The 16,134-nt window shown below is 43.4% G+C and overlaps 1 protein-coding gene across 3 annotated transcripts in view; it reads left to right on the top strand.

Moving 5' to 3' along the window:
• Window positions 1–1,463, top strand: part of CNTROB (centrobin, centriole duplication and spindle assembly protein) — a 60,520-nt gene extending 59,057 nt beyond the window's left edge. For all 3 annotated transcript variants that reach the window (XM_033925230.1, XM_033925231.1, XM_033925229.1), the window contains exon 20: window positions 523–1,463. In XM_033925230.1, coding sequence (XP_033781121.1) covers window positions 523–660 — 138 coding nt within the window. In that variant the 3' untranslated portion in view covers window positions 661–1,463. The remainder of the gene's footprint in view (window positions 1–522) is intronic.
• The last annotated feature ends 14,671 nt before the right edge of the window (window positions 1,464–16,134 follow it).

Here is a 16,134-nt window from a genome sequence, read left to right as displayed (position 1 = left end):
ATACATTAGGTGATCAATCCATGCTCGAGAACCATTTTCAGAAGGGTGTCGATCATTACATCTTTCAGCTCCTCTTCCTTCACCAGTGAAGTATAGCTCTTTCACTGCAAGCAAAAATAAAGAACAGGTATTCTGTTACGTCCCTTTGCAGTTCTTAATGTGTTAGTGCTAGTTGCACACAGCAGGTTGGTTCATTGATGCACCTATGTTGCAAGTTCATGCTAATAATTGTTCTTTTTCACAGGTTACAGAGCAGAACAGAAATATATGTTATTTCTGGGGAAGTTACCCATAACCCTCCTTCTCTTTTCTCCTGTTACAGTGGAGCTTGATTGCTTTGGTACAAACTGAAGAGGGAGCGAACTCCACTGGTGAAAGAGGAGGAGCTAAAAGATATGATTGCCACCCTTCTGCAAGTGGTGTTGCGAGCATGGATTGATCACATAATGTACAGACTCTAATGTATATTAACAGAAACAAGATTATCCAGGTAAGAACCTAATTTTTCATTTCTGTTTTTAGGCGCTATCTGCCACCCGTCGTCCTCTCTCTTCACGTCCCTTCAGTGAGAAGAGTCAGACTGCCTCAAAGGGCAGCAGGAAGGCAGTTTCCTCCGGCCACAGTAGCACAAAGGGCAGCAAATCTGGCATCTGGAGATAACCCAGCTGGAACGTTTGTCCAACAGAGGCTGGAGTCGGCTTACCCATCCCTCATGTGAGATGCTTGAGGGTGCTAGCGTAGCTTTGAGAGCTTCTACACCCTTTTTTCTATTTTGACAGCTTCACCTGCCTCTGCCTATTCCGCGTGAACGGAGTTGAAGTTCAAGTGACAACTGGGGGAGCCAGTGCTGTAGTTCTTCTGTCTCTAACTGGGCAGCAGGTATGAGAGCAGGCATGAAAGTCCCATAATAATTGCTAGGGCATAGTTAAGAGTGCACGCTGCTGAGTGCTTGTTCCTTAAACTGAACCTCTCCCCTCCCGCAGTACGCGGCATCCTCTTATTCTCCCATCTTCTTCACTGTTCTCCGAGTCCTCTTTAGTCATCACCAATGACTGCAGAATTCTGCTCTACTAATGCCTGTTCCATGGAAATCCACTGCAGTGACATTAGGGGGATTTCGCATTGCCGCCTCCTTTTCTGATTGATTCAAAATGATGATTTTGGGATGCTGCCTACATATGTCTTCTCTCCACCCTGTAGCAGAAGAGTGATGCCTCCTGATTTCAGTTTGGATCAATGCATATCTCTCTTTTTTTTTTTTTTTTTTAATGAATTCATGCTCCACTTTATAAACTGTGTGGTTTGCCAGAGGAATCACGACATTAATCTATTGTAAATAAAAATGTATTTTTTTCTAGATTGTTTTTATATTGTAAAAAAAAAAAATGTTGGTGCAGGCTGCTGTTTTTGGTAAAATTTCTGTGGTTTATTTTATTTAAGTAAAGTCATTTTGTTAACACTTATAGATGTGTGTTTTAGTTTTTCTCCCCCCACCCCACCCCCAACCTTTTTATTTACCATAAATAAAAATCTATTTAGTCATATCTGCTTCTTACTGCAAGTTAATAGTTTTCAGTTTAAAGTACAGCCTTGTACAGTCTCTTTTTATTCTCCATTCCACAAATAAATCCTAAATCTTGTCTCCTGTTTATAAAGACAAGTAATTCGTGAGGAGTCTGCCAGCAGGTATGTCTTGATTAGAGAATGACCCGGGGACAAATTTTTTCCCGTCCTCACGGGAGCTCATTTTCGTCCCTGCAAGTTCTTTTCCTGTCCCTGCTCCTGCAGGCTCTGTCCTCATCTGCACAATCCTCAAACACTTTAAAATCATTAAGTGTTCGAGGCTTGTGCGGTTAATGCAGAGCTTACACGCAGGGATGTCAAAGTCCCTCCTCGAGGGCCGGAATCCAGTCGGGTTTTCTGGATTTCCCCAATGAATATGCATTGAAAGCAGTGCATGCAAATAGATCTCATGCAGATTCATTGGGGAAATCCTGAAAACCCGACTGGATTCTGGCCCTCGAGGACCGACTTTGACACCTGTGGCTTACAGAAATAGGACGGTGACAAAACTCGGGGGACGGGATAGAGAAATTGAATTCCTGCGGGGAAGGGGGACAATTTGTCCCTTTGTCATTCGCTAGTTTTGATGGTTATGAAAGCAAGGCCTATGCGCTGGATCTTCTGCTTCTTTGTCTTGTCTTAATAAAAATGAGTTTTGCTGGTATTCCTCTTCCTAAGCAGTGTAGCTGTCGCCATATCCATGTTAAGAGGCACTTCCCAGCTTCTGCCCTTTGAAGTGTTACGTTTACTTTGGACAAGCTGGAGTACCAGGTACATGGAAACTGCCTATATCGTGGCACTGTGCAACCCTTCTCTCCCCCCCCCACCCCATGCAGTGGTTAAAGTTACAACCTCAGCACCCTGGGGTTGTGGGTTTAAACCCAAGCTGCTCCTTGTGACCCTAGGAAACTCACTTAAACCCCCCCATTGCCCCAGGTACATTAGAAAGATTGTGAGCCCGCCGGGACAGACCGGGAAAAATGCTTGAGTACTTGAATAAATCCATGTAAACCGTACTGAGCTCTCCTGGGAAAACGGTATAGAAAATTGAATAAATAAACACCCTCTGACCCTCCTCTATGTCTTGCAATTGATAGTCCAGGTCCATGTCCTCAGGACACACCAAGCCAGTTAGGTTTTAAGGATATCTACAATAAGTACACAGTATAATATCCCAGAACAGGCAGGCAGCAGATTCTCATACGTGGGTGACATCACCAACGGAGCCCCAGTACGGACACTTCAAAAGTGTATCACCACTTTAAGACTTGAGAAAGTTTGCGATGCCCCCCCACCTCGCATGTGCAAGTGCCTTCCCACCTGACGTAGGCACACGGTCCCTCAGTTTCTTAGTTTCCACGGAGCTAAGAAGTCGTGTTTCAATGGCCATTTAAATTTTCTTTGCCTTCCGCTCTCGTGCTTTTTTGTCATCTTCTTTTCTTTTTCATATTTCTTTTTCTTTAAAAAAAAAAATAAAATAAAAAAAAGTTTGTTTCAGCCATCTTCGGGTTTTGGTTTGGCGGGGCTTTCCACCTCAGCCATCAAGTTTAATTTGGCCGAGGTGGTCTTTCTGTTGATGTTTTAAGACGGGTTTTAAGAAGTGCGGTCACTGTGCTCGGGCTCTTCCAATAACTGACCCTCACAACTGGTGTCTCCAGTGTTTGGGGCCAGGCACCGTGCCGAAACGTGCAAGCGCTGCTCTTCATTACAAAAAAGAACTCTGAAAAACTGTCTTTTACAGCAGCACAAGCTTTTTGATGTTGGTATGGAAGGGGAGCCGATACCGACCGCACCACCTCCTAAAATGACACTGAAGACATCGACGGGTAAGTCGGCCAAGAAGCCTACTCCTTCACCCTCCAGGACACAGGTCAAAGTTGCATCGAGTGGAGTCATGCCGACCTCACAAAAGTCCCGCAAGCTCACGGTTCCCATTTTGGTGAGTGCCTCCACATCGGCATCCTCCTCACCGGACTGTGTTGCTGCACATTCGGTACCAGCAACAAAGCTTAAACCTTCCGTACCAGTGCTCACTATAAAACAGAAGATCGATGCCCTGCTTAGAGAGGAGCTTGGAGAACATTTTCAGTTGTTGGATCTGACTCAGCTTCTCCTGGTTTTGACTCCGCCAATCCCGGTGCACATCCAACCTGAGCATATCATGGCACTGGCCACTGGCACCGTTCAGGTTCCACCACTATGCAGGCAGGATCCCTCACGTTGTTCAAGATCCACAACGCAGACATCAAAGCATTCATCTCTGCACCGTTCTTCATCAACCCACTCATCGAGAGATGTAAACCCGGTAAAGTCTGGAAAGGTGTCCCTCAAGCGTAAGCATACTGACACCTTGACACCGGACCGACATCGATCGCATCATTGTTATAGGACTCTGATTTATTAGGAGACTCGGATCCAGCAACCCCATCTACTACTGAAGCTGAGGGTTCTTCGGCATCTGGTTCTCCTCGCTGTTCCCCTACTGAAAAGATCTCCTTTTCTAAATTCATCCATCAAATGGGAAAAGATCTTTCTATCACTTTTGCAAGCGGATTCCAAGTACAGCAATGAGTTTCTGGATACGTTTAATTACAACCAGCCTCCTCGGGAAATGCTGAAATTATCCTTGCATGGCATTCTAAGAGAGACTTTTTATAAAAACTTTGACTCCTCTTTCAATTCCAATTGCTCCAAAGAAGCTGGAGTCTCTGTACAAAGTGATACCTCTCCCGGGATTTGACAAACAACAACCACATCAATCCCTCGTGGTAGAGTCCACTTTGAAAAAATCCTCTTCAGCCAGTGTCTATGCATCTGTTCCGCCCGGCAGAGAGGGAAGTACAATGGATAAGTTTGGGCGCTGGTTCTATCAAAACTCCATGCTGGCAAATAGGTCAGGAAACTACAATTTTTATTTTTCCTGTTAACTCAACTATCTGGTCAAACAGTTTTCTCTTTATCAGAAATATATTCCTGCTCGCACGGCCAAGGGTTTCCATCAACTTGTAGCTTCTGTCCTACAGCTATGAAAATATATGGTTCTCTCTGCATATGACACCTTTTGAATTCACCTCCAGAGCAACTGCCATGTCCATAGCAATGCACAGGCTTGCGTGGCTACGAGTGTCTGATCTCGACATCAACCATCAGAATCATCTTGCCAGTGCTCCCTGTCTAGATGACGAGCTCTTTGGAGATTCCACGGAGACTGCCACGCAAAACTCTCCGCCCACAAAACACGTTGGTATACTTTGGTTAAACCAAAGCAAAAGCCACCTCCGTCTAGAACATTCAAACCTGCTTCTTTGTGTCGGCACCGTTTTTCTGCCAAGGTTTCTGCTCCTTCTCTTCTTCCACCAAAAAAGCAGGAACAGCAAACACGTCAACCAAAAAATTAGCCTACTGCTCAACCAAAAGCCTCTCGGCCTTTTTGACGTGTTCCTACAGAGCATAGCCAACGTTCCATTGCTGTACCCTCTCCCACTACCCATTGGATGGCCTCTACAAACTTATATTCATCATTGGGAGCTCATCACCACTGATCTCTGGGTGTTACAAATCACCCAAGAGGGTTATTCTCTTCATTTCAACTCCCTCCCTCCCTCCAAATCATCCCCCAAGAGAGTCTGCTTCCAACCCTCCACAGTCTGCTCTTCTTCAGGAGATTCAGTCCCTCATTCTCCTTAATGCCATCGAGGAAGTCCCTGTCAACCTGCAATCTCAGGGTTTTTACTCCTGATATTTTCTGGTGCTGAAGAAGACGATTCTGGACTTCAGAGCTCTCAACAAGTATCTAGTCAGAAAAAAATTTTGTATGCTATCCCTAGCTACTCTGTATCCCCTTCTGGCTCACAATGACTAGCTATGCTCTCTGGACCTCAAGGAAGCTTATACTCGTATACCAATTCACCCAGCTTCCCGGCAATATCTTCTTTTTCAAATCAATCATCAGCATTACCAATAAAAGGTGCTTCCCTTTGTCTCTTTTAGGATAGAGCCTGTACCTCAAGGAGGTACCCTGTAGATCATTAAACATGTTAAACGGGTAGATAGGTGGGCAGAGCTGAGACCATGGACCCATCCCCCATTTTGAAGTGGCTCACAAGACTATCCGCATCTATCAGATGGGCCTAGGTGAAATGAGTTGGTCACAGCTCATCCCTCTACAGAAGAGGGTGGGTGGGATGTCAACATGCTATTGTCATTATCCCTAGGAGAATTTGCATAGAAGTGTTTCAAGTAGCCAAGAAGTTTCCAAGTTTATTAAAAATTTGTTATACTGCCTTATCATACATTTCAAGGTGGTTATACAGTAAAATCAAAGGAAGAACAAATAGTAAGCCGAGAAGGCTAAACTAACACATCAGTCAAGACAACAGGACAGATAATGACAAAAATAAACAAACTGGTACAAGAATGAGCTGGGAGAACCACAATATAATTAAGGAAAGAGAGGGGAGAGGGGAAACCCAAAAGGAAGGGGAGACAACATATTAGCCCAAGGAAATGGGCTATGTAAAGTTTAAAAAGTCCTTACAAGGACAGTTAAACATGGAAAGCATCTCTAAAAAGGAATGTTTTAAGGAAGGATTTGAATTTTTCTAGGGATGTTGACTTTCTTACAGAGTGTGGAGCCGAATTCCAGAGGGAGTGAGCAATTACGGAAAAGATAGAATGTCTCCTGGTATTCATATGTCTCACTGATGGGATTGCTAACAAATTTTGATCAAACATTGGAAGGATACATGGAGAGGAGTATGGAATCAGGAATCTGTTGATGAACTCTAACCCCATTTTCCTACCCCGCATTCAAAGGTACTCAGCGCAAGAAGATGTATGACAACCTGCTAGCAACGCAGGCAGTGAAACTAGACCCCTCCATCACTAACTTGCTGACAGCAACAAGCGACTTCAAATTATTTAGAAAAGAAATCAAAACCCTGCTATTCAAAAAATTTATCCAGTTATCTTAACTCTCCCCTTGTCCTTCACCCTCCCTTCGTACATTCCCCCTCAAATTACTGCTCACCTTGCACTTTCTCCTCAAAGACTCAACTATGAAACCAGTCCCCTAAATTGTAATTTCCCTGTAAATGTCCAGTTTTCTTCTGATTTCTACTCATCTTGTAATCTCTCCTATGTTCACTACCTTTCTTGTAATTTCTCCTCTAAGACTATTATGTAACCAGCCCCTTAGACTGTAATTCTCCTGGAAATGTCCAGTTATCTTCTGATCTAATCCGCCTCAAACTGCAAGGTACAGGCGGAATAGAAGTCACTAATGTAATTCCGGCTGCCCTGTTTTCTTTGTTTTAAACGTCAACAATAATGTTTTATAAGAAATGCGGTGATCAATAGGGAGACAATGAGCTGTAATTAAGAGAGGGGTGATGGTCATATTTCTTGGCCTTGAAGATGACTTTGACGGCAGTGTTCTGGATTATCTGAAGGCGTCTGATCTCTTTCTTGGTGATTCCATGATATAAGGCATTACTGTAGTCCAGACAAGAGATGACCAGAGAATGAATGAGAATATTAAGAGCAGTGTGGGCGAGAAGTTTGGCTAGCGAACGGATCATGCAACGGTGATAAAAACATTTACGAACAACTGTACTTATATGATCATGAAAGGTGATTTTCTCGTCAAATGTAATTCCTAAAAGCTTAAGTCTTTTGACTGATTGAACCGGGGTTGATTTGAATTTGATGGGAGAGAGTAGAGAAGAACCTTTCATGTGACATCATGGTACAATGTAAAGCTTTGTGGTTGTTCAGGTTTCACTATGTTACATAGAAATGCTTATCTATAGAATCATCTGTGAGGCTTTTAGGAGAAAGCTACAGCACATTGGGTGCAAGGTGAGACATCTTGTGTTATACAAAAGATTGGGGTGGTGGGGGGCTTATTGGTGTTTTCAGTAGATGTCCTTCCACTCAACTGTGTGTATTGGCTGAGTTTATACTGTGCACCTTTCTCAGGACTCTTAAGATCTTGCATCCCAGTGGGAAAGGTACAAATCACATCATTAATTTATAGGACCAGCTGCATCTAAGTTTCAGTATTATGGGAAGGGAGAGCAGGAAATGCTGTAACGGAATTATTGAGGATAATGAACAGATGTGGGAACTGCTGCGGTCAGGAAGAGAAGGGATAGGTGAGGGAAAAGCAGGAACAATAAGGAGAAGAGTATATGTGCCTTAGATCCAGGCAATAAAGAAACAGTGACAACCTGTTCTTCTACATTGGCAGTTGTTTAAACTACTTAAGTAAAGTGGTGTGATAGCCATGTTAGTCCACTTTTTAGTACTACTGTGTTTCCCTGAAAATAAGATAGTGTCTTATATTCATTTGGGGGCCCAAAAAACGCACTAGGTCTTATTTTCGGGTAGGGCTTATTTTTTCCATGTACATGATCATCTCTCCCTCTCCTTCACCTCAATTCTTCTCCTTTCTCTCCCCCACATGTGCAACATCTTTCCTCCCCTCTCACCCATCCCCTTGTGCCTTCCCTCTGCAGCAGAATCCTTCTGGCTGGGGCCTTCTGTGTACTGCGTTACTGATGCATCATCAGTGACGCGGCAGAGGGAATTCCCTAGCGAGAAGACCGCGAAGCAGCGTGTTTTTAGAGTGCTGCTGGCCCGACGCTGCTCTGCAAGAAGGTATTTATGGCTTGCGGTCGGCGGGGTTCAGATGGAGGGTCGGCGGGGGTTCGGCTGCACAGCAGGGGTGGGGCAGGGCAGGGGGGAAGTGTGACTTCCAACGACTAGGGCTTATTTTCGGGGTAGGTCTAATTTTCGGAGAAACACTGTAATAGAGAGAAAACAATCAAGGATGTAAAAAGGACAAAACTACACGACGGCCTCCTAGCCACTCAAGCCGCAAGGCTGGACAACCAGATCTCCAACCTTCTAATGACCACCCCAGACTATAGGACGTTCAGAAAAGAAATAAAAACCACACTTTTCAAGAAATTCCTGAAGCAGCAATAACATCACGACCTCTTTGTAACTCTAAAACTGACATCTGATCTACCCATCACTGCACTAATAATAACAAAAGAACCTCCACTATGACCACCTATTAATTCTTTTACAAACCACCTCACCCTCAACAACCCGTTAAATGTTTAAAAGATCTACAACTTACCTCTCTAGCTAATCATTGTAACTCTGTTTTTTATTTAAATTAACCTTTTGTAATCCGCCTTGAACTGCAAGGTAATGGCGGAATAGAAATCCCTAATGTAATGTAATGTAATGTAAAACAAAAGAAGATGATGCATCAGTTAAGGGTAGAGGTGACTAAGGTCTCCATTTACGAAACTGCGATAGCCACGCTGAATGACCCGCCCTGCTTCCGACACTCATTGAGTTTCTATAAGCGTTGGGAGTGGCGCAGGCCGTTCAGCATAGCTCCCCATGCTAGAAACTGCTATCGCAGTTTCGTAAAAGAGGAGGGTTAGTTCTGCTTTAGTTTGATTGATTGGGAATATATTAATAGCCTTGCTGAAGAGATTTACCCAGGGCAAGTTAGAGCAGGCACATAACAGTTGACATAACACTTATAATTTTGATAACAGCGTGATAATAGTAAAGTGGTCAAATATAAACATGCAATCAATGAGGTAAACTTGGAAATAGTAAATAAGGGGAACATGACACCATATGAAATATATACACATTTAACGGCAGTGTAGAGTGATATAACAGAAATATTATGTCGGTAAAATACAAATAATACCGTAAGTGGCATCATGGAAAAACATTCATATAGCACAAATATGATACTAACACCTTATACAAAACTAGTCTTTAAGCCCGTTACATCAACGGGTGCTAGAATAGATGTGTCTGTCTGTCCCTCTCCCTGGCCCCCTGCCTGCCTATCTCTCTCTGTTGCGCCATGCCTGCCTGTTTCTCTGGGGCCCCCTTCTGTCTTCCCCCCGAGCAAATCAAGATTGCTATCTGTCCCAGCATATCCCTCCCCCCCCCCCAAAGCAGCCCCCTTTCCCTCTCCCCCTCCACTTCCCTGTGCAGCAGTAGAAGCCGGATGCCTCGCAGCACCCGCACCCTGTCTGTTTCGCCGAAGGACACCCTCCTGCCGTTGCTCTCCGCACCGCTCAAACCACCGCAAGCTGACGCATGCCGCACGCACCACAAATCGAACACGGCCACAGAGTCACAAATCACGGCAGCAGGGATCAAGCCGTTTCAACTATGCATGCGCGGATAAGGGTTTTATTATATTAGATAATGAAACATTTTAATAGCTAGCTGAGAAGGGCAAGAGCAGTTGAGAAGTTTAGGACACTTGAGGGTAATTAATAATAGACAGGGTTTTAAAAAATATTTGAAAACATCCCTTTTTATGGCGGCTTTTTGAATGAATACTAAAGAGTGACTTAAAGAAGTTGTTTTAAAGTGTTATAAGGATTGCTTTATGTTATAATTTTGTATGATTTTTATGTTATAAATTTGTATGTATTTTTATAACCTGCTTAGGTTAAAACGAAGTAACATAGAGGGGCATAATAAAAAAAAAATGTCTTAAGTCCCCTTTTGGCCTAAGTCCTTAAACGTTCAAAGCAGAAACAGGGAAAGTCAAAAGGTCTAAGTCAAAAAGGTCTAAGTGCCGACTAGGCAACCTGCCTATGGTTTTGGTTATACCTGTTGTACGCCTAGGTGTAGGTCGGCCCACCTCCCGCCCTTTCCCCTCCTTTAAACACGCCTCGTTTCTCTCTGTGCGTCTAGAGCAGTGGTTCTTAACCTTGTTGGAGGTACTGAACCCCACCAGTTTCATATGCGTGTTCACTGAACCCTTCTTTATTGGAAAAATAAAATATGATTTTTACAAATTCAAAACATAGGTATACAGTGAGGGAAAAAATAACATCAATTTTGAAAACAAAAAAGTATTCTCCTATATTTCGAATAATAATAATAACATAATAATGAAATTTACTGCAAATCAGTGTGACTTTTGCTGTTGATTGATAGATCAAGAAACCGAGTACACGATCAGTCTTGATCAAAATCACTGAATAACTGATAGATGATTGAACGTGACTGAAGCACTATATGAGTCGGAGGTGTGTTTTGACCTCTGCCGAACCTGCAAGACTGACTCACCGAACCCCTAGGGTTCGGTCGAACCCAGGTTAAGAACCACTGGGCTAGAGGCAGGGGAAAGGCCTAAACTGTTTTTAGATACATCTAAAAACCAGCTTTGGTTATGGGTACTTGGACGATCAGGCTTTTTGATCATCCAAGTCGCCATTTAGGACACTGTTTAGATGTTTGTTTTTTTTAATTATGAACCCCATAGTAAATGACAGCAGATAAAGACCTGAACGATCCATCCAGTTTTTAAAATAAATAAATGGGACAAGAGGGATGGTACAGATTGAGGCACTGGGAGGACTGAATTTGCCTGGAACATGCTGTGTCTGTTTCTGACATACCACAGGGCAACTTTTGAGGAAGGAATTGGCCAGAGGTTAGAGCAGGACGTTGAGAACCGCAGTTCGAATCTCACTGAGGCGTCCTGTGACTTTGGGCAAGTCTCAACTCCCCATCACCTCGGGGAACAACGTGGGAAAGCTGTTTTACGAAAGCTTAGCATGCGCCAAATGCCAAGAATTTTCTAGGTATAAATTTGCTAATTCCAGTACCACAAGCTAAGCTTTAGTAAAAAGGCCCCTTAAGTGCATAGGGTTACCCATAGTAGGTCAGACTCATGGTCCATCTAGCCTAGTCTCCTGTTTTCACAATGGCCAATACAGGTCACAGGTCACTGGGCAGAAACCCAAGTAGAAGCAACATTTCAAAATCCTGAAAAGAGTAGCAAGATTCTGGAACCCAAAATAGTAGCAGCGTTCCATGCTACCGTTCCCAGTGGCTTCCCCCATGTCTTAATAGGAGACGATGGACTTTTCTTCCAGGAACTTGTGCGAACCTTTTTAAACCCAGCTCTGTTAACTGCTGTTACCACATCCACTGGCAATGAGTTGCAGAGCTTAACTGTTCTTGGAGTGGAAAAACAATTTCCTCCTCTTGGTTTTAAAAATATTTACCTGTCGCTTCATCTTTGTCATTTTTGAGGGAGTAAAAAAATCGATTCACTTGTACCTGTTCTATACCACGCAGGGTTTTGTAGACTTCGATCACATCTCCCCCCAGCCATCTCTTTTCCAAGCTGAAGAGCCCCAACCTCTTTAGTCTTTCCTCATACAAGAGGAGCTCCGTCCCTTTATCATTGTGGTTGCTCCTGGAAGCCTCGGTCTACTACCGAAAAAGTGTGAGCTAAATCGAAATTGTCTTCGGACGGAGCAATCCCAGAAGGGGGGGGGGGGGGGGTAAGGATCGGTGCAAATCATAGCACTGTCAGAAGAACAGACTTCAAAGCCTTGTCCATCATGCCGTCTGAGCCTCTCTCCTCCACTCCTACAGGGGAGGGGGAGGGACAGTAGGAAAAAAAAAAAATCAGGGGCTATAATCCTCAACATCTTTCTACCACCGATCCTTACATTAATCATCTTAAATCCAAATACGGAACAGAGGATTAGGGAAGAGAAAAAAAAATCCAGCATTCCCTCACCCCATCCCCAATTGCGTGCTGCTCTCGAAGAGTTATCCGACCTACAGCAGCTTCTGAGAAGAGAAGGGATCTCCATCCATCCCCCCCTGCCCCTGTGAGAGGGAGATACAATGGTTAGAGATGCTCCCTGGATTGTCCTTCCTCCAAATGTTGGGGTTTTGTGACTCCTGAAGATCCTTTCCTGGCGCCATCCTCACATCTTACTGGAAGCCAAGCCCGGTAAGGGGACCTCCTTTTTAGATCTGAATGACCAACTTTTTATTTTCAAGCTGTGAAACCAGCAGCAGCTAAGGGGGGGGGGAGAAACATGTGCAAGAATGATCCTTCAGGAGCCACTTTGTGTATGTGCGTAATCCTTTTTTTCTATCTTTCTAGTTTAAATGGTTTTCGTTTTCACATTCTTTTATCTTCCGTTCCATATGCAATCTCTCTGCTCTTCCCAACTCAACTATTTCTGCTCCAATTTCCTTTATCTTTCTTCCTTTTTTTAGATGGTTGTAGAGTAGGTATAATTAGAAGTGTGTGGCGCATTGGTCGAAGCTTCAGCCACAGCACCCTGGGGTTGTGGGTTCAAACCCCGCGCTGCTCCTTGTGACCCTGGGCAAGTCACTTAATCCTCCAAAGCCCCAGGTACGTTAGATAGATGGTGATCCCACCGGGACAGATAGGGAAAATGCTCGAGTACCTGATTATAAAACCGCTTAGATAACCTTGATAGGGATATAAAAATCTTGATAAACTTGATACAACGGGAATGCCTTAAAAGCCTGTTTGTGTAACTTTTCAGCTATGCCTAAAGCACCTCCATTTCCTCATGAAAAGTTACACGGATAACATCAACTATATCAGCAAATGAAGACTGGCACAAGGAGGCAAATGGCACCCTGAGATTATGGGTTTAAATGCACACCGCTCCTTGTGACAGTGGGCAAATCACTTAATCCCCCGTTGCCCTAGGTCATCCCACCAGGACAGACAGAGGAAAAATGCTTGAGTACCTGAATAAATTCATGTAAACCGTTCTGAGCTCCCCTGAGAGAATGGTATAGAAAACTGAATACATAAATAGTGTGAAAAATTTCAGCCTCTGATAACCAGAGCTGGTATTGTGATGTCATAAGGCCTCATTAGTGATGTCACAGTGGCTTGATTGTTCTTTACTTGGCTCACTTTTACAGGGGAGAACAGCATAAAAAACTGAACAAATAAATAGTCTGACAAGTTTCAGCCTCTGATAACCAGAACTGGTATTGTGACATCATAATGCCTCATTCCACCAATGCCTAAGAACCAACCTCATCAGTGATGTCACAATGGCTTCATTGTCCTTTACTTGGCTCACTTATACTACATTTTGATTTCTAGAGTGGCTCAGTGGTTGAAGCTACAGCCTCAGCACCCTGGGGTTGTGGGTTCAAACCCCCGCTGCTCCTTGTGACGGTGGGCAAGTCACCTAATCCCCACATTGCCCCAGGTACATTAGATAGATTGTGAGCCCACCAGGACAGACAGGGAAAAATGCTTGAGTACCTGAATAAATTCATGTCAACCATTCTGAGCTCCCCTGAGAGAATGGTATAGAAAACTGAATAAATAAATAGTGTGAAAAATTTCAGCCTCTGATAACCAGAGCTGGCATTGTGATGTCATAAGGCCTCATTAGTGATGTCACAGTGGCTTGATTGTTCTTTACTTTGCTCACTTTTACAGGGGAGAACAGCATAAAAAATTGAACAAATAAATAGTATGACAAGTTTCAGTCTCTGATAACCAGAGCTGGTATTGTGATGTCATAAGGCCTCATTAGTGATGTCACAGTGGCTTGATTGTTCTTTACTTGGCTCACTTTTACTACATTTTGATTTCTAGAGTGGCAAAATGGTTAAAGCTACAGCCTCAGCACCTGGAGGTTGTGGGTTGAAACCCATGCTGCTCCTTGTGACCCAGGGCAAGTCACTTAATCCCCCCATTGCCCTAGATCCATTAGATTGTGCGGCCACCAGGAAAGACAGGGGAAAATGCTTGAGTACCTGAATACATTCATGTAAACCGTTCTGAGTTCCCTTGGGAGAATGGTATAGAAAACTGAAAAAAATAAACATTATGACATCATTGTACCAGAAAAACATTGGAATCATGACCCTCAGAGAATTGTGGAAAACAAAGAGGTTATGATAACCTCCTAGACTATCCCTTTCTCAACCAGCCAGAAACCCAGATATACTGGTAAAACAGCTGCCCAGAAGGCTATGACCCTTGGTGCGGGATAGAAAATTTTCGTTTATAAATCTTTATTGATTTTTTTTCCCCCAATTCTTTATTCATTCTTCATCTTATTTCAAGTACACAATATTACATCAATTGAATCATACACATTTACTTGAAATTCTTTCAATTGTCATCTTAAATATATAAATTATCTCCCTCCCCCACCCACCCTTTTCACAAATATTGTCATCAGAAAATATCATATATGTTATATTCATAGAATTAATTAAACCTATATTATAACTATATACCACCTCCTTTCCCATAATTATAATTATACTTTCAGTGTAAAAAGGCGTCTAATCATTACAATAAGTTATCAATGGCCCTCAAATCTTTTGAAAATTATTATAATTCCCTTTTTGTGTAACAATTGTTCTTTCCATTAATTAAATCTGGTGTAATTTTTCCAATTGCTTTATTGATTTTTAAGACCAGCAAAAGTACAATAACTGTATATTTACATTAATCAGCAAGTTAAACACTTATAATCATAATAACACTGCATAAAGGATAAATCCCCCCCTTTTGCTTCCATTACACTTTCATCAAGGATTAATACAAAGCAAAGGAATAACCCCCACCATCCTCTCACCCTCTCACCCTTCCCTGGATGTGTGTGGAAATAAACAAAAATTAAAGACAACTATAATGAAGTAATAAAAGACGTCAACGGGCCCCAAACCAGTTTAAATAAATTGCTATGCCCCAACATGTCGGCATTTATTTTCTCATACCTATAGCTTGAGCATAAATTCGCCCACCAAAAATGAAAATTGAGGCGATCATAAAGGGATAGAAAAGAAAAAGGGGGCATTCAGAAAAGTTGAAAGGGGACAGATTCAAAATGAACGCTAGGAAGTTTTTCTTCACCCAACGTGTGGTGGACACCTGGAATGCGCTTCCAGAGAGCGTAATAGGGCATAGTACAGTACTGGGGTTCAAGAAAGGATTGGACGATTTCCTGCTGGAAAAAGGGATAGAGGGGTATAGATAGAGGATTACTGCACAGGTCCTGGACCTGTTGGGCCGCCGCGTGAGTGGACTGCTGGGCACGGTTCATAGACAAAACCGCGGAAGACAAAGGCGCGCGCCGACAACTGAGCGCAAGACGGAGGCGCGCGCCGAAGAAAATTACTGTTTTTAGGGGCTCTGACGGGGGGTTTTGTTGGGGAGCCCCCCCCCCACTTTACTTAATACAGATCGCGGCGGCGTTGTGGGTGGTTTGGGGGGTTGTAACCCCCCTCATTATACTGTAAATTTAACTTTTTCCCTGTTTTTAGGGAAAAAGTGAAGTTTTCAGTAAAATGTGGGGGGTACAACCCCTCAAACCCCCCACAACGCCCCCACAACGCGGCGAGATCTGTATAAAGTAAAGTGGGGGGTTCCCCCACACACACCCCCATCGGAGCCCCTAAAAACAGTTATTTTCTTCGGCACGCGCCTCCGCGCTGCACTCAGTTGTCGGTGCGCGCCTTTGTCTTCCGCGGTGTTGACCTGACACCGCTGGGCACGATGGACCTCAGGTCTGACCCAGCGGAGGCATTGCTTATGTTCTTATGTTCTTAATAAACTTGGAAAACCACTAGAAGGATATTGATTAGAGAACTGTTTGTCCCAAGTGATAACTTGGTCAATCGCATGGAGAGAGGGAACATCCTCAGGTACTAAGAATTTGTAAAACGCTTAGAAATCGTGATTTGCGT

The sequence above is a fragment of the Geotrypetes seraphini genome, chromosome 16, assembly GCF_902459505.1.
Source record: "Geotrypetes seraphini chromosome 16, aGeoSer1.1, whole genome shotgun sequence".
NCBI classification, from domain to species: Eukaryota; Metazoa; Chordata; class Amphibia; order Gymnophiona; family Dermophiidae; genus Geotrypetes; species Geotrypetes seraphini.
This window is presented reverse-complemented; position numbering and strand designations above follow the sequence as displayed.